We start from the raw sequence: 17,488 nt of genomic DNA, 5'->3' as shown, positions 1-17,488 counted from the left end.
TATTAATTCTATTGTGAAAAAATTATATTTTCCTGGTAAAACTCTCAAACAGAGGGGCATTGATTTTAAAGTAAAGCCTCCACCTCCTCAGCCTTTTCCGTTCCATTCCTCAAAGGTAACCACTGTTAATAGGCTTCTGCGTCTGCTTCTAGAATGTTCTATGTATATTTAAAATACGCGTGTGCATGAGCGTGGTGTGTGTGTGTATGTGTGCTTTGCGCAAATTGCATTATGCTGTATATAATGTTTTGTAACTAGCCCTTTTCCTTCAGCTACGTATTTTCCTTTATTGCTACATATAGACCTCCCTCCTTAGTCTTAAAGCCTGCATAAAACACCATTATGTGGATGTACCACAGTATGGCAAAAATTTTTGGATGGACATTTGGCTTGTTTCTACTCTTTTCGTTGTTGCAAATGAGGCTGAAATGAAGACCCTTGTGCTTTCTGTTTTCCTAAGAATGCATCTGAAGGATAAATTCCTTCCTGGAAGTAGAATTGCTGAGTCAGAGCAAGTGTACATTTTGGATTTTAACTGACATTGCCAAATTGCCATCCCATGGCATGGAGCCAATCTACATGTATCTTTTCACATGCTGACTGGCACTGGCTTTATCAGCCCTTTTAAATTTTAACTAGTCTTTCCGATGGATAAAGATGCTGTTGAATTCTTTTACTTTGAGTTTCATTGCTTCTTATTTTTAGTGTTATTTTGTAGAACTTTGACTCATGGAAGCTTACCACCCATACCACCCCCACCACCAATAACCACAAGTATAAAGGGGGTTAACTGAATAACCATTAAACATTTGCATAGTCATGTAACTTAACTGTCTTTACCTTTACCATACTACCCTAAACAAATTTGGGAACCATTATTTGAAACTAACAAAAGCTTGAATGTTCACTCTTTAAAATGTTTTAATCTTGTTCAGTAAATAGGAAGTGCAACCTCTCTAGAGCGGAGGGTTAAAAATGCCCAACGCTTTTCAGCTCTATGAATTTACCTTCTAAAGAGAACCAAAAGAAGCATACTAAATTTTTTTCTTTAAAAATACTTACCTTGGAACTTCCCTGGTGGCGCAGTGGTTAAGAATCCACCTGCCAATGCAGGGGACACGTGTTCAAGCCCTGGTCCGGGAAGATCCCACATGCCGTGGAGCAACTAAGCCCATGCACCGTAACTACTGAGCCTGCACTCTAGAGCCCGCGAGCCACAACTACTGAGCCCGAGTGCCACAACTACTGAAGCCTGTGCTCTAGAGCCCACGAGCCACAACTACTGAAGCCCGCACGCCTAGAGCCCGTGCTCCGCAACAAGAGAAGCCACTACAATGAGAAGCCCGCGCATCGCAACGAAGAGTAGCCCCCACCCACCACAACTAGAGAAAGCCGTGCACAGCAATGAAGACCCAACGCAGCCAAAAACAAATAAATAATTAATAATAATAAAAAAAATCCTTACCTTGAAAGCTTTTAAGGGAAAGAGAATATTTATAAGATTTTACAAGTTCTGTGGAGAAACTCAAAGGCTAAATGTATATACATTTTTCAAAAAGAAAGTACTTAGGAATAAACCTAACAAGAGGGTAAAACAATAACACTTCAATGAAGACTATAAAAGTAGACAAAACGGTACATTGTATTACTCAAGAATGTAAGCTCCGTGAGACCAAGTAATCTGTTAATTGCTATATCCCCAGTGCCAAGGACAGTGCTGGCACAGAGGTGCTCAGTAAATACATGTTGAATGGATGAATGCGCATGGATAGGAAGATTTAATATCATAAGATGCCAATTGTCACCAAATTTGTGTATAAATTGAATACAATATCAATAAAAGTCTCAACTGGATTTCTCATGGAACTAGACACTCAAAAAGTTCACAAGAGAGAGAAAATATGTTAGAATGTTGAAGATTCTTTTGAAAAAGAAGAATGAGGAAGGAGAATTTATCTCACGAGAAATCAAAATATATTAGAAAGTTGTGGCAACTGCAATGATTAGGTATCGACATCAGAATTGATAGCTAGACTAGTAGATCAGTAGAATAGAATAATCTAGAAACACACACACATTTATGGTGAGTGATAAAAGTAGCATCTCAGCTCAGTGCAGAAATGACAGATTATTCAGTTAAAGGCACTGGGACCACTGGTTTTCCATTTGGAAAGAAATGAAGGTAGCTTGCTTTCTTACACTGTTCACACACAAAAATTCCAGATGGTTTAGTGATCTAAATGTGAAAGATCAAAGTATTAAGGTTTTAGAAGAATATACATATGATTTTTGAAAAAGGGAAGATCCTCTTAAACAAGTCTGAAAAGGAAGAGCCATAGAGGAAAAGATTGATAAATTTGACCACCTCAAAATTAGGACCCTATAAAAAACATAAATGAAAAGTGACAAGACTGGAAAAAATTATTAGCAATGTACATGACAGCTGACAGATGACTGTTCATCCAGAACATACAATAACTTTTGCACTTCAATAAAAAGAGTGATAATCAATAGGAAACTGGACAAAACCAAGCACAGGAAATTTACAGAGGAGATAATATGCATACAATGATGCACAATCTCACTCTTAATCAAATAAGTAAAAATTGAACCAATAATGTGACTCTAATCTTTGCCTACGAGAATTTTACCATTTGGAGGACAGTTTGGTAATATCTATTAGAAATTTAAAATGCACAAAACCTATGACTGACTTCTTAATCTTTACCCAGGAGAACACGTGTGCGTGCACAAAGAGGCTCTTGCTGCATTGTTTTTAATAGTGAAAAATGGAAAAATGTCAGCTTCCATCAATAGAGGAAGGGTGGCATAGTGGAGGTATACCTCATCTGAAGAATACTGGGTAACATTTAGAAAAGTGAGATAGTTCTCTAAGTAGCACATGATAACAGATCTGCGAGAGGTATTATTGAGTGAGAGAAGCACGCTGCTGAGCAATGTGTATAATGTGATAATCATTTATGGAAAAATAAAGAAGAATATTTCCCACAGATCCATATGTATAAATGAATGTAAAGTAAAAAGGTTTGGAAGGACAAACACAAAAATGACAACAATGTTTATGTCTCAGGATTGGGGGAAAGGGACTGTAACTGGAAATGGTGTAATAACCTAATCTAGAGGGAGCTTGAAACTGACCTGTAATATTTTAATTTTATTCAAAAGATATCCAGGTATTAATTACCTGCCTAATTCTAAATTAACTTTTAAAACTTTAAAGAGAGAGAAAACAAGGACTTTGGACTGGGTGCAGTTGGGGTGTTTGAGGAGTCACTGCCCCCGTCCCCTCCCCAGCTTCCATAAGCCCCCTTCACTCCAACCACACACACACACACAGGAAATCTGGCTGTAATCCCAACTGAACTGTTTCCTAAACAGCATTAAGAAAGAACAAGCTGTTTTGCAAGCAGTAGCAGAGAGAGCCCGTTACCCCATAGACAGTTGGACTTCACCCTAGGAGTGGGGATGTTTGGGAAGGCAAATGGAGAGAAGGAGGGCAGTAAGTGTGGGTGGGTGGAGAGGCTCCCTCAAAGGACTATAGTCATGAGATGTAGCAGTCTCAGCAGTGCCCTCCAGAGGCCACCCCCAGGATAGGGAGCCAGGGGGTAAGTCGTGGGACAAGGCTTGTCTGAAATATCTCCTCTGGCAGACATATTCTCCTTCTGGTTATTCTGCAGGCTGAGAAGCCCTCTGAGCCTCAGTTACACCTGAGCCAGACAAATAGGGCCTAGATGAGGGATCAACAGAGACACAGACGGGGCGGCCTTACAGGGATCCCACCTGGGCCATTATTAATTGGTTGGAAACATCATAAAGAGCATCTCACATCATCACAGAGCATCTCAAACCTCTGCACACAAATGGAGGCCCACAGCCCCTGCCCTGAGCCAAAGGCAGGTGGTTTGGGGATTATAAATCTTGAGAATTCTACCCCCTCCACATGGATAGAGAGTGAAGGGCATTTTAACGTCATCCTTTGAAAAGGCTTTAGTTTTTCATTCATCGCCTCATCACCGCCCGTGAGAAATCAGGGCAGGTCTCTTGACGCCCATGAATCACTGCAACGCCTCCTGCCTGGCACTTGGCCTCTGGGCCTGTCCCCTCAGTGCACCTTCCACTTGGCAGCCCAAGTGAGCTTTCTAAAATGAACTCTGACCATGCACTTCAGGGCCTTCATGGCTCCCTGGAGCCTTCAGGACAAGAACTTCTCAGGAGGGCAGCAAGAGCGTTGTGTCCTGGGCCTCTGCCTGCCTTATCAGCCTCATCCTGCCCCACCCTGTCGCCATGTTGGAACTGTCTGGACGAAGCCCACCTGTGTCAAGGCTTTTGCTGTGTCATCCTCTGGGTCCAGAATGCTCTTCCTCCCCGTGTCCAACTTATAAACATTCTTCAAGACAGTCTCAAGCACCAATTCCTCAAAAAAGCCTTCTTCGATTCTCCCAAAGAACCCTGCACAAGGTTGTTGGGCTGCCATTGGTCTGCATCCCCCTGTGCTCACTGAGGAAAAGGCCTTTGCTCAATGGAGGGTACCCAATGGCCAGCACAGTACCTGTCATGTGCGGAGCTCGGTACCTACTCAGTGAATAAATGCCTGAGCGAAAGGTCAGGAATAAACCTGCAGAGGCCACTGGGTAAAGAGCACTCATTTGTAAGTCAAGAGACCTGACAACTAGATTTTTCTGAGCTGTGCCACGCTGCTGATCTGAGGCAAAGTTATTTCCTTCCCAGACCTCCATCTTTCTCATCTGTGCTATGAGGAACTTGTATTAAATGTCTCTTACCTCTTGGGCTCTGACAATTCCCTTAAAAGAGTAAAGGAACACTAATTGTCAGTTGATGAGGGCGATGGGAAACAGGTGCTCCCACGCATGGCTGATGGGAGGGTGAAAGCCTTAAAAATGTGGATACCCAAATATGCAGCAATTTTACTTCTAGGACTTTTTGCCTAAGGAAATAACTGAAGATGCGACTAGAGATTTAACTCCATGGAAAATGACCCTAGTACTGCTTATAACAGTGAAAGTAGGAAATGACCCAAGTATCTAACAAGAGAGGATTAGTGAATAAAACATAGTATTTCATACCAAATATTATGCAGATATAGAAATGAAATAAATCTCTTTTTATTGACAGAGAGATGTCCAGGCTAAATTAAGTATTAAAAGTAGATTGTAGGGGCTTCCCTGGTGGCACAGTGGTTAAGAATCTGGCTGCCAATGCAGGAGACACGGGTTCGAGCCCTGGTCTGGGAAGGTCCCACATGCCGCGGAGCAACTAAGTCCTTGTGCCACAACTACTGAGCCTGCGCTCTAGAGCCCGTGAGCCACAACTACCGAAGCCTGCGCGCCTAGAGCCCGTGCTCTGCAACGGAGAGTAGCCCCCGCTTGCTGCAACTAGAGAAAGCCTGCGTGCAGCAACGAAGACCCAACGCAGCCAAAAATAAATAAATAAAAAATTTAAAAAAGTAGTTTGTAAAATAATATTTAAAGTAATATTAAATATTAAAAATAATATATATTTTTTGGCTTCACCACGTGACTTGTGGGATCTTAGTTCCCCGACCAGGGATTGAACCCGGGCCACGGCATTAAAGTGCCAAGTCCTAACCACTGGACTGCCAGGGAACTCCCCTAAAGTATGTTCTTATCACAGTTTAAAATACATATTATATCTACATATAGGATATCAAATTATGAAATGGGGTTATTGGTGAGTGGTGGGATTATGGGAAATTATTTTCCTTCCTGCTTCTTATTTATGTGAAAGATGGCAAACCTGGAAAGAAAAAAAAATTACCCATAACCTCACCTGATTGTAAATATTTTACAATATTGTTTACTTATTCTATAACATTTCATGTATGGAAATATATGTTACTTGCAGGATGAAAAAAAAAGTATTTTCAAAAGCCTATAAAATTCTAGAACCTGATTCACAAAGAGCCATTCGTCCAAGTTCACACATAGCAAGTCCCTGGCAGAACAAGGCTGGAAGAATGGCCTCCTCTCTCATGGGCCCCTGGACTCTGCTTCCTGGCAGATGACAGGATCACTGGGCACATTTGGAAGATGTCGCTGCCCCTTGTTCCTTGGCCAAGATGTGGTCTGGGCATAGAAGGCGAGAGTGAGTGCAGGAGGGTATCTGAAGGTAGGCGGTGTGGGTAGACCAAACAGGACATGGGGGCCACGGCTGGCACGTGCCCAGCCTGACGAGGGCACAGGGAGGTGGACAGACAGTCATTAGTTGTAGGGTACCTTTCCTGCTGCGGAATGGCAGTCCCTTTGCCAGTCTTCCCCAGGGCTTCTCCCTCTTCTATTTCAAAAGTTTAATGCAAATCCTAATGACACTGATCTTGTCCCTGGGAGGCACTGGGCTGTGTCACCCAACTGACCACTAACCACAACCAGCTCACTTCTCTCCTGGTTCCTGAAATCTGGGGGCAGATAGTGGGGATGTTGGAGACAGCCCCCTACCAAAAGCCAAGAGGAAAGGGGATGAAGAGAGGGATAGAGGAAGTTAACCTTGGTCCTCAGCCCACGGCCCCCAGGGTCTTCTTTCCTGTGAAGCCCAACGGTCCCCAGCCAGATTTCCTGTCCCTTTAGCCTTCTCCAAGAATGGAGGGCTGCCCATCAAGGTTGGCCACAGGGGCCAGGTTACTGTTGGGGGTGGGGCATGGTGCCCCGAGGCAGATCGGGCCATCATCACTCCACGTCTCTCCTTCACCTTCTGTTTCCCATAATTCCTTAGGTTGTCAGTTCCTAACTTTTGTCCCTTTCAAAGGAACCTTGGATACTCAGTTGAACCAGAATTTTGGAGGGGGGCGGTTAGTTGTCTGCGTCCCCCTGGGGACAGCACTGGTCTAGGCACACAATGGGGAGCTGAGAAACTCTGGGGGTACTAAGTTCAAAGGCTGGAGACAGTTCTGATCCCTCCTCTCCTGCCCGTCTCACCCATATCAGAGCACTCTTTCTAGGCACCCCAGGCCCAGGCGGGGAGGAGAGAGAGTTCAGCCTCCGGGGGCGGGCCTCATCTGCCCCGCCCCTCCCCCAGCTTGGAGGACATAAAAGCCCAGCTTGAGCTAAGAGGTGATGCCAATGCCAGGTGGAGCACTGGAACTTTGGAGGTAGGGTCCTGGACTCCGTCTGTAGGCAGAACCCACTGAGGGGGCACTGGGGGGGGTGAAGGTGGGAGTGAGGGGCCTGGGAGGAGAGGGACGTGGGGCTCTCTTCTCCCTAAATGCCCTGTGGGCTTTGGACACTTACTGGGCTTGGGGTCTTGCTGCAGAGATGAAGCTGCCTCTGGGCCTAGCAGGACTCCTGGTCATTCTAGCCACGCCCCAGCCTTCTGAGGGTGCCACTCCAGGTAACAGTTCAGAAGGAAGGGAAAAGGTGGTGTGCTGGGGGTGGTTCTGAGTCCCCGGGATGCCTTTCCTCAGTGTAAGCCACCCGGGCTCTGGGGCCTGATGGGGGCTTTGGCCTCGTGACCCCTGTTCTGGGCAGCTGTCCTGGGGCAAGTGGAGACCTCGGTGGTGCTGACCTGCATGGAGGAGGCCAAGCGGCTAGTGGACAAAGCCTACAAGGAGCGGCGGGAAAGGTGGGGCGCCGGGGTACGGCCTGGCTCTGGGCAAGGCTGTCCCAGGCCTTTCAGAGAAGGAACAGGCAGTGGGGAATTTGTGGCTGGGCGTGGGGCCCTCTGTCTGTCAGTCTTTTTATCTCTGGGTGTGAGAACCTTTTCCAAACCATGCCTCCCATGGCCTGGCCTCTGGGCACCCAGGTCCAAACCCTGTTTAAAAAGAGAAACCTGCTTCCTAACTGTGGGTCTGTCTACACTGTCCTCTGTGCCCAGAACCCTGGGCTGGGGCTCTGCTGAGTGTCTCTGCCTCCCCCCTCTGGCCCTCCCTCCTCCCTCCCCCAAGCAGCATCAAGCAGCGGCTTCGCAGTGGCTCGGCCAGCCCCATGGAACTCCTGTCCTACTTCAAGCAGCCGGTGGCAGCCACCAGGACAGCTGTGAGGGCTGCTGACTACCTGCACGTGGCCCTAGGCCTGCTGGAGAGGAAGCTGCGGCCCCTGTGGCCAGGCCGCTTCAATGTCACAGGTACCGTGCCCTCTACATCCCAGACCCTCGCTCAGTCCCAGTGGTTCCCCCAAGCCCTCTTTCCAGAGAGTCTCAGGGGGCATCCTAGCGTCCCCTCCATGTCCTCAGACCACACCCCCCAACCGAGGCTCCCCAGCAGAGGATAGAGAATAGGGTCTCAGCTCCCACTCGCCCCAGCAGAGGATAGAAAATAGGGTCTCAGCTCCCACTCACCCCCTACTTTCCCGGCCCCGCAGACGTGCTGACACCTGCCCAGCTGGATCTGCTGTCCAAGACTAGCGGCTGCGCCTACCAGGACCTGGGGGTGAGGTGCCCAGAGGAGGACAAGTACCGAACCATCACCGGGCAGTGCAACAACAGGTGCGGCCGCTGGGGACCGCCCCTCGGCGGGCGGGCGGTGGCTAGAGGGGGTTGGTCCCGGCCACATGGCGTCAGCGCCCTGTCCCCCCACCCCTGCAGGCGCAGCCCCACGCTAGGGGCCTCCAACCGCGCCTTTGCGCGCTGGCTGCCGGCGGAGTACGAGGATGGCTTCTCCCTGCCCTTCGGCTGGACGCCCGGGGTCAAGCGCAACGGCTTCCCGGTGCCCCTGGTGAGCCCTGGCCCGCGGAGTGGGAGAGGCCCGGCCGAGGCCAGGGCCCTTGACTCCCCGTGTCCCGCAGGCTCGCGCCGTCTCCAACGCCATCGTGCGCTTCCCCACGGAGAACCTGACCCCGGACCAGGAGCGCTCGCTCATGTTCATGCAGTGGGGCCAGCTGCTGGACCACGACCTCGACTTCACCCCCGAGCCAGCCGCCCGCGTCTCCTTCCTCACTGGCCTCAACTGCGAGACCAGCTGCCTGCAGCAGCCTCCCTGCTTCCCGCTCAAGGTACTCCCTCCTTGCCCCACCGGCCAGCTTGCCGGGTCGGGTCGCGGGAGGGGCAGCGTTCCCGGAAGGGAACACCTCCCTCCGTGCCCAGCCTTCCTTCCCTGGCTGCCAGCAAGGCTGGCCCTGAGCCCCCATCTCCCGCCGCTCTGGGCTAGGGACCTTCCCACCGTCCCTCAAACCTCTGTGTGCAGGTGCCGGGGGCTCAGTCCTCCTCCCTCCCCACTCACGGGCTCCCTCTCCCCAAGCCCACATCACACAGAGGCTGGCTTTTGGGGTTGGAGCAGGACTGAGGGTGGGCTGGTTGGTTGAGGCAGGTGCAGAGTCGGTAGACGAGGGGAGAAAGAAGGAAGGAGGATCCGAGAGAGAGAGAGAGAGAGAGAGAGGCACAGGGGCCAGAGTGAGAGAGAGGAAAGGGACAGGGAAGAGAGACAGGAGAGGAAGGCGAAAGGAAGAGGAGGCCCCCGGAGAGTGTAGAGACCAGATCTAGAGAACAGAGGAGGGAGGAGCAGAGACAGAAGAAAGGAGGTTTGAGGGGAGGGGTCAGAGGACTGGCCACACCCCCTCCAGGGAGCCCCACATCCCCCACGCCAGCACCCTACTTGACACCCCTCCAGCTCGGAGGCGAGGCGCTCTGCTGGTGGAACCTCAGGCTGATCCCCTGGGGGCCTTGAGACGCCTTCCTGCCGGCCGGCCGGCCGAGGGGGCCGAGGAGCTCCGTTTTAGTGTCTGGGTTGCCCCCTCTGGTCCTGGGCTCTAGGCTGCTTCTGAGGTGGGAATTAAGGCCTTCAGGAGGGTGGACGGGGGAGAGCCACTCCTGATCTCTGTCCCTGCCCTCGGCGAGCCCGCCGGGCCTCTCCCTGTGCCGCAGATCCCGCCCGACGACCCGCGCATCAAGAACCAACGTGACTGCATCCCCTTCTTCCGCTCCAGCCCGGCCTGCGCAGGGAGCAACACCACCATCCGCAACCAGATCAACGCGCTCACCTCCTTCGTGGACGCCAGCATGGTGTACGGCAGCGAGGACGCCCTCGCCCTGCGGCTCCGCAACCAGACCGACCAGCTGGGGCTGCTGGCCGTCAACACCCGCTTCCAAGACAACGGCCGGGCCCTGCTGCCCTTTGACAACCTGCACGATGACCCCTGCCTCCTCACCAACCGCTCGGCGCACATCCCCTGCTTCCTGGCAGGTCAGTCCTGGGCAGGGACCTGGGCTGACGCAGGGGTGCCCCCTACCGGAGCCACAGCGGGCCCGTTTGGGAGCCCCTTGTGGGTTTGCGTTTAGAGAGACTGTCCTCACCAACTTCATGATATGAATCCAGTTGCCTTGGTAACAAGTTGGTTGGAGCCAGAAAGGCGAAACAAAAACGAAACCCCAAACCGACACAAACAATAACCCCAAACCTAAGACGGAGACTCAGGGATGGCCAAGGAGCGAGCCTCTGTCCATCTGTTCAGCCCTTTCTCTGTCGCTCTCTTTCCCTCTGGACTCTGGGAGAGAGGAAAGTTGAGTCCTCCAGGAACAGGGAACTGAAGGGACAGAGAGCAACATGGCACCCTCACCCTCTAGAATCACAGTATCCAATATGGTAGCCACTAGCCACACATGGCTATTTTCATTTACGTGTAAGTTAATTTAAACTAACTTAAATTAAGAACAAGATTCCTCCACTGCGCTAGCTACATTTCAAGTGCTCAATAGCCTCGTAGGCTAGTGGCTTCCATATAGGACAGCTCAAATGTAGAACATTTCCATCTTCATGTTCTATTGGGCAGAGCTGCTCCAGAACATCCCACCTATCCACCTTGATTCCCTGTAATAAGAGAGGGTGGGATTTTCCATTTAAACAACTGGCACTCCTGGGGATATGGTTGGGGCAATGATGGTGGTAGTGCCCAGAAATTTTATGCTTTTACCTTTCAACCCAACGGTGGGTCTGAGGCCCTTCTCTCTGGCCTCCCAACCTCACCTCCTGGTGGCTCCTGATGGCTGGGCCCTGGGGAGGAGAATCAAGGTCAGCACCAGGGTGGGCTTTTCTGGCCTAGCAGGGGAAGAGCAGCGCTCCTTGGCCTCCACATTGGTGTTGAGCCACATGTTCCCAGCCCGGATGGTCATGACCTCTGTCAGGTTGTGGGAAGGAAAAGCTGCTCTCAGAGAATATCCTTCTCAACAAACTTGAGAGCTGTGGAGGACTGAACCCAGTGTCCTGCAGAAATGGGCCTGGCCCTAACCCTCTGGTACTTCCAGAGCAGGTTTAGGAGAGGACTAGAGGATCAGAGGGTCACACTTCGTTCTTTCGCACAGTCTCGAGGGTGGACTTCACACATCCTGTGCCCGGGCTCCCTGCCCTGAGCAGGCTGCACAATTAGCATGCAGTAAGGTGCAGATGGCAGTTCTGAGCAGGTGGTACTGGCTTTCTAGAGTCCTGTGTTAAGAAGGATTCTGAGGTTGCATCCAATTTTAGCAGGGGAGAGGGCTGTGATCATTCACTGTGTCTCACATGGACAGGAAAATAGGGAGAGCCAACGTGCATGCTACTTTTTGGCCTTCCCTGAATCAAGAGAATAAGTCAATCAAGCTGTATTCATGGATCTCCTATTTTGTACCAGGCACTGTGTTAAACCCCACGGGTCTATGTATACATTGGGTGGGAGGGTCAGATACAAAAAGGCACAAGCCACGGTCCTTGTCCTCAAGGTGCTGCCAGTCTCAGGTGTGGGAAGGTGGCAAGTCTTGTGTCAGATCTGGTGCTTAGTGAATGAGCACCTCGGACCAGCAGTGCCACTAAAGAGAGGAAGAGCTATTATGGCAGACCAGGGCATCAAGGCAGGCTTCCTAGAGGAGGTGTAAACTGAGCATGGCGTGGAAAGATGGGTGGAGAGGAGGGCTGGGTAAGGGGCATTTGAGGCCTTGGCTTGGGAGAGGGTTTCAGTGGAGCAAGTCCTTTCTGGGAGGGGGGTCTTAGGAATGACAGTAGCTTTTGCTTCCCCAAGGGGACACCCGCTCAAGTGAGATGCCTGAGCTCACCTCCATGCACACACTCTTTCTGCGGGAGCACAACCGGCTGGCCACAGAGCTCAAGCGCCTGAACCCCTGCTGGAATGGAGAGAAGCTCTACCAGGAAGCCCGAAAGATCGTGGGAGCCATGGTCCAGGTAGGCAGTCCTGCGCATCAGTGATGCCAGGGGTCGGCAGACTTGGGATCCAGACATGCCTCTGCCACATCTTAGCAGTGCAAATTAACCCTCATGAGCTTCAGTTTCTTCATCCATGATACAGTAAGGATTAAAGGACACATATGAAAACACCTGGCAGATACTAAATGCCTGACAAGGGTCACTTACCTTCCATCCCCTCTTTCCCAGGCTTGCTGACCTTTCTACTGATACTTTCCTGTCCACCGGGAATGGTACTGGGAGGTTTAAACAGGTGGTTCTAAAGTGCCTGGCGCACAGTAGCTGTTCAGTAAATGCTTCTCCTTTCCTTCATCTCATCATCACCCTTGGCTCCTTTGCACACTCCCTCTTCTGTATAGCTCTATCACAGCTCACCTGCTCTCCTTATCCTCGCTTATCCATGGGGGGGGGGTGTTCTCTCAACTTTTTTTGAAATGTTTTAATGCTTTATTTATTTATTTATTGGCCACACTACGTGGCTTGCAGAATCTTAGTTCCCTGACCAGGGATGGAACCCGTGCCCCCTGCAGTGGAAGCACAGAGTCCTAACCACTGGACCACCAGGGGATTTCCCTTCTCCCAACTTTTGATGCCCCAGCATCCCCATTGTCTCCCCAAGACATAAACACACACACACACACACACACACACACACACACACACGCATGCACATGCACAAGCCTTCCCTTGTTAATACTCCTTGACCCTGGAGGGGAGAGAGTTGCTGGTGCTGAGGGTGAGTTTTCAATTTGCACTAAGAAAGTAAGTGAGATTCATTTAAACCTCAGAGGAAATTCCAGAGTCTAGAATCTAGAGTGGGACTGTTCCATCTCTTCTCTTTTCACTGGGAGAAAGCATCTAAGGTGGCCCTTTTCCATTTTGCTGCCCCCTCCTCCTACAGGCAATATATTGAACCCTACTGTGAGCCAGGCACTTGCTGGGCACTGAGTAATTTCAAGAGAAATGAGATACAACCCTTGCCCTCAAGGAGCTAATAAGTTTGTAGGAGAAATGGGACCATGGGTAACAAGGGCAAGGGAGCTATTGCAAGGACAAACAAAGCCCTTTTTTTATGTAATACTTTAGGGCAGAGAGCAGCATAATTACCCGTAATTTACATTTGAGGAACTGGGGCTCAGAGAGGTTAATAACTGGCCCAAGGGCACACAGCAGGCAAGCACTAGAGCTCTGTTTATGCCACTCGGTGCCACTCTGTGAGACTCAGCTCCAGTGCTGTGGGAGGCAAATCCCTGGCCATATACGAGGGAGGGATCCCCCGAGTCAGGAGCAGGTGAAGAATCTGCTGGGCGGGGTGAGTGGACAGGCTGCTCTGCATGGCTTTTCTTTAGATCATCACTTACCGGGATTACTTGCCCCTGGTGCTGGGGCCGGTGGCCATGAGGAAGTACCTGCCCAAGTACCACGCCTACAATGACTCGGTGGACCCGCGCATCGCCAACGTCTTCACCAACGCCTTCCGCTATGGCCACACCCTCATCCAACCCTTCATGTTCCGCCTGAACAATCAGTACCAGCCTATGCAACCCAACCCTCGTGTTCCGCTCAGCAAGGTCTTTTTTGCCAGCTGGAGGGTTGTGCTGGAAGGTGAGCGGGACCTAGGCCAGGAGTGAGTTAGCTGGCAGCCGAGGGTGGGATGGGGGTGGGCTTGGTCACAGGGAGCTAAGGTGGAACAAATCCTCTTTCCTTCCATCTTTGGGGATCTGATCTGACTTTCCAGCCTCAGCTCACCTGACCCTGCTTGCACATCTGATAACAAAGAGTGGGGTGGAGATGGCTTGTAAGGAGCTGGCTCCTTCCTGTGTGTTGTATTGAATAATTCTCAGTGACCCAGGAGGCCAGGGGCTGGGAGCACCTGAGCCTTGCCAGTCTGAATGGCATTATCGCCCGAGACCTCAAAGCCTCAGTGAGGACCTGCCCGCTGGGGACACCTTGGCACCAGAAGCCGCATGTGCCCGGCCCTCTTCTGCAATCCCCCCGGTTCTACCTGACTCCGGTCTGAGCTCTGATACTGAGCCAGATCCTTCCCCCAACCTTGCTCCTCTTGCCCCAGGTGGCATCGACCCCATCCTCCGGGGCCTCATGGCCACCCCTGCAAAGCTGAATCGCCAGAACCAAATCGCGGTGGATGAGATCCGGGAGCGGTTGTTTGAGCAGGTCATGAGGATCGGGCTGGATCTGCCCGCTCTAAACATGCAGCGCAGCCGGGACCACGGCCTCCCAGGTGAGGGGCTGTAGGAGTCTCCCCGGCCCCACCCCTCCCCACCTCCCACTCCAGGGCCTGCCCTCTCCAGTGCCCCCAGCTGCCCAGGGCTCCCCTGAACCCCCAGAACCTTGCTCTTAGGATGCGGTCTGAGGTCAGGCCCCTACCTCTCCCTGGGTCCATCTGCCCTATTTCCAGCACCTCCCGCCTCCTTTGTGTTGCTGTAACCCTCCAACTTAGAGCATCGTCGTAATAACCACAAGCCCCCGCCCACAGTCTGAAAATCTGTCTCCACCTCATTTCACTTTGCTTCATTTTACATGAATTCTGAGGGGAAGAGACTATTATCACTTCCATTTTACTGATGAGGAAACCGAGGCTTGGAGAAATTCAGAATCTGCCCAGGTTCTCCAGCCAAGTCCATGACAGAGCTGGAACTGGAGCCCAGATCAGCCTCACGCCAGGCCCGTGCCCGTGTTACAGGCCAGCTGGTGTGGCTGATCCTTCTAGACACACTGCGCCCATCACGGGTCTGAGATCTCCACCGGGGGCCGGGAGATGCTCCTATTCTTTGACCCAGCAGGAGTTATGGCAATTTAGGATTTACCTTAGGGTGGGAGGGCAAGGGGAAGACAGAGAGGCTCCCGGAGAGACCCAGCTGTCCCCAGGCCCCTGGAGAGGCCGGAGGGTTCCCTGGGGGGTTTATAGCCTGGTAGCAGCCCCTCTGTGTCCTCCCCTCCCTCAGTTACCTCAGTACGTGGCCTCGCTGTGTTGGGAAGGTGGCCTTTCTGGGACCCACCCACAGGCCTCTCTCCCCTCCCCCCATACAGGGTACAATGCCTGGAGGCGCTTCTGCGGGCTTCCGCAGCCCAGCACGGTGGGCGAGCTGGGCACGGTCCTGAAGAACCTGGACCTAGCGAGGAAGCTGATGGCCCAGTACGGCACGCCCAGCAACATTGACATCTGGATGGGTGCTGTGGCCGAGCCCTTGAACAGCGAAGGCCGCGTGGGCCTGCTCCTCGCCTGCCTCATCGGGACCCAGTTCAGGAAGCTCCGCGACGGCGATCGGTGAGGACGGAGGCCGAGCGGCTCAGGCCCGCTGCGTGGCGGTGGGCCTGTCCCTGACCCTCGGGGGCCCCAGCTTCCTCCTGCTAGAAGGAGTGTGCTCTGGGGAGCCTCAGGGTCATCCCTAATGTGGCCTGAATCTGTTGGGGGCGCAGCAAGGAGGGACCTGGACCCTTGGTTGTAAAGGAGGGAAGAGAGAAAATGCCACTCGTAGTCACTTCTCCGGGTCCCGGGCTGCTGCCATGGCACCGCCAGTCTCTGTTGAGAGGTCCCATCCTTGCTTTCCCATGGCTGCTCCTACTGTCATTTCCCTGGGGTCCTGACATCTATCACACCCAGTTCTACCCTAGCCTGAATCGTGCCTTTGGGATCATTTTTAAAAGGTGTCCCACTCCGGGTGGACAAATGATAAACCACCCCCAAGAGCCTTTCTCCCCACGTGGATGTAGCCCTGGCTACGTTGTGAATGAGTGTGGGCCTGGCTCCCGGTCTGTCATCAGCGGTGCCCGGAAGCTGCTGGGGCATGGGCGGGGGAGGCAGCTGGGCAGCTGTGAGTGGGGTTCTATTTGTTTGAACCCCCCTGGGCTGCCTGAGGGCCTGGAGCTCCCCCGTGCTGTGGGGCCGGTGTCTGCCGTGGTCCTCTGTCATCGGGGAGCAGCTCCAGCCAGCGGACGCCCTCCCGGCCCAGGAGGGCCTCAGGCACAGTGGCCAGGTGTGTTCCCGTGCAGGTTTTGGTGGCAGAACAAGGGCGTGTTCAGCCCGCAGCAACAGCAGGCCCTGGCCAAGATCTCCTTGCCCCGCATCATCTGCGACAACACAGGCATCACCGTCGTGTCCAAGAACAACATCTTCGCGTCCAACACGTTCCCTCGGGACTTTGTCAACTGCAGTGCCCTCCCTGCGTTGGACTTGGCTTCCTGGAGGGACACGGACTAGAGGCTGGGTAAGGGGGTGCAGTGGTGAGGGGCAGGTTGGGCATACCTGGGCTGGCCAGCTGGAACCACAGAGATCTCCCTTCCCTAGGTGAGCCCATCCCGGTTCTGGGTGCCAGCCAGAAAAACCAATGACTGGACATTCATTCATGTGTGTGTGTGTGTGTGTGTGTGTGTGTGTGTGTACGTGCGCAATGAATATAAATTGCATTTTGTGTGTGTGTGTGAACATGGGTAGTATTTTGTGTGCCGTGTATGTGTGAGTGTGTGTTTGCTGTTTATGTACTAAGTATGGAAGGCAGCAGAGTAGATTGGTGAGGAGCACAGGCTCAGGAGCCAGACTGCTTGGGTTCAAATCCTGCCTCTGCAGCTCACCAGCTGTGTGACCTTGGACAAGTTCCTCAACCTTGCTAAGCCTGAGTTTTCTTCTCTGTAAATAACAGCTATCACGGCTCCTTAGAAGGTCCATCTGCATTCTCTAGTACTCGGTTTATTGAGCACTTACTACCTGCCAGGCACTGTGCTAGGCATGGGAAACATACAGAAAAAGTCAGACACTGTTTCTGCCCTCACGGAGCTTATACCTTGAGAGTGTCCAGGGAGCAGAGGAGAACCAGCGACCCCAGAGGAGTGGCTAGTAGCAGTTGGGCTGTGGGTGGCGGTTGAGTTATGGGCCCGTGCGAGCCAGGCTCAGTCCCTGGCTGCCCTTTTTCTTGCTTACTCTCTTCTCTTGCTTTTTCACAGGAGCCTGCCTGGAGAGGGACTGGGGCCCATCGGCCCTTTTGTACCATTTGTTTGTACCTGATGATTATGATAATAAAAATCACTGATGGGGATCTCTGCTCTGTCTGCAGTGGGGCTGGACCCTCAGCATGAGGCTTGCTCTGGGCTCTGAACTTGAACCAGGGTGGTCAGTGCTTCAGGGCCCTTTCTGAACTGGGGGTCAGGACATCCAGGAGTCCTCCTTTGGCTGATTCATACATGGAAGGCAGTCAGTTCTTAGAAGCCTAGGGGCCAGGCCAAACCAAGCAGACCCTCTTCCCTCACCTTCCCCAGGGAACAGGAATTGTGGTCACCAAGCCCTTCTGTTCGTGCGTTGCTCTGGGAAGTATTTGC

At 52.1% G+C, this 17,488-nt stretch overlaps 1 protein-coding gene across 1 annotated transcript; it reads left to right on the top strand.

Annotated features, from left to right (window-relative positions):
* The first annotated feature begins 7,289 nt into the window (after nt 1–7,289).
* MPO (myeloperoxidase) lies at nt 7,290–16,376 on the top strand. The gene is made up of 12 exons (XM_068530255.1): nt 7,290–7,383; nt 7,521–7,614; nt 7,940–8,115; nt 8,352–8,475; nt 8,575–8,704; nt 8,775–8,981; nt 9,850–10,168; nt 11,973–12,133; nt 13,504–13,759; nt 14,226–14,396; nt 15,206–15,443; nt 16,169–16,376. The coding sequence occupies exons 1-12, from the start codon at nt 7,308–7,310 to the stop codon at nt 16,374–16,376; spliced, it is 2,160 nt and encodes a 719-aa protein (XP_068386356.1). The 5' UTR covers nt 7,290–7,307.
* Nucleotides 16,377–17,488: the final 1,112 nt, after the last annotated feature.

The sequence above is a fragment of the Eschrichtius robustus genome, chromosome 20 (assembly GCF_028021215.1).
Source record: "Eschrichtius robustus isolate mEscRob2 chromosome 20, mEscRob2.pri, whole genome shotgun sequence".
NCBI lineage: Eukaryota > Metazoa > Chordata > Mammalia > Artiodactyla > Eschrichtiidae > Eschrichtius > Eschrichtius robustus.
This window is presented reverse-complemented; position numbering and strand designations above follow the sequence as displayed.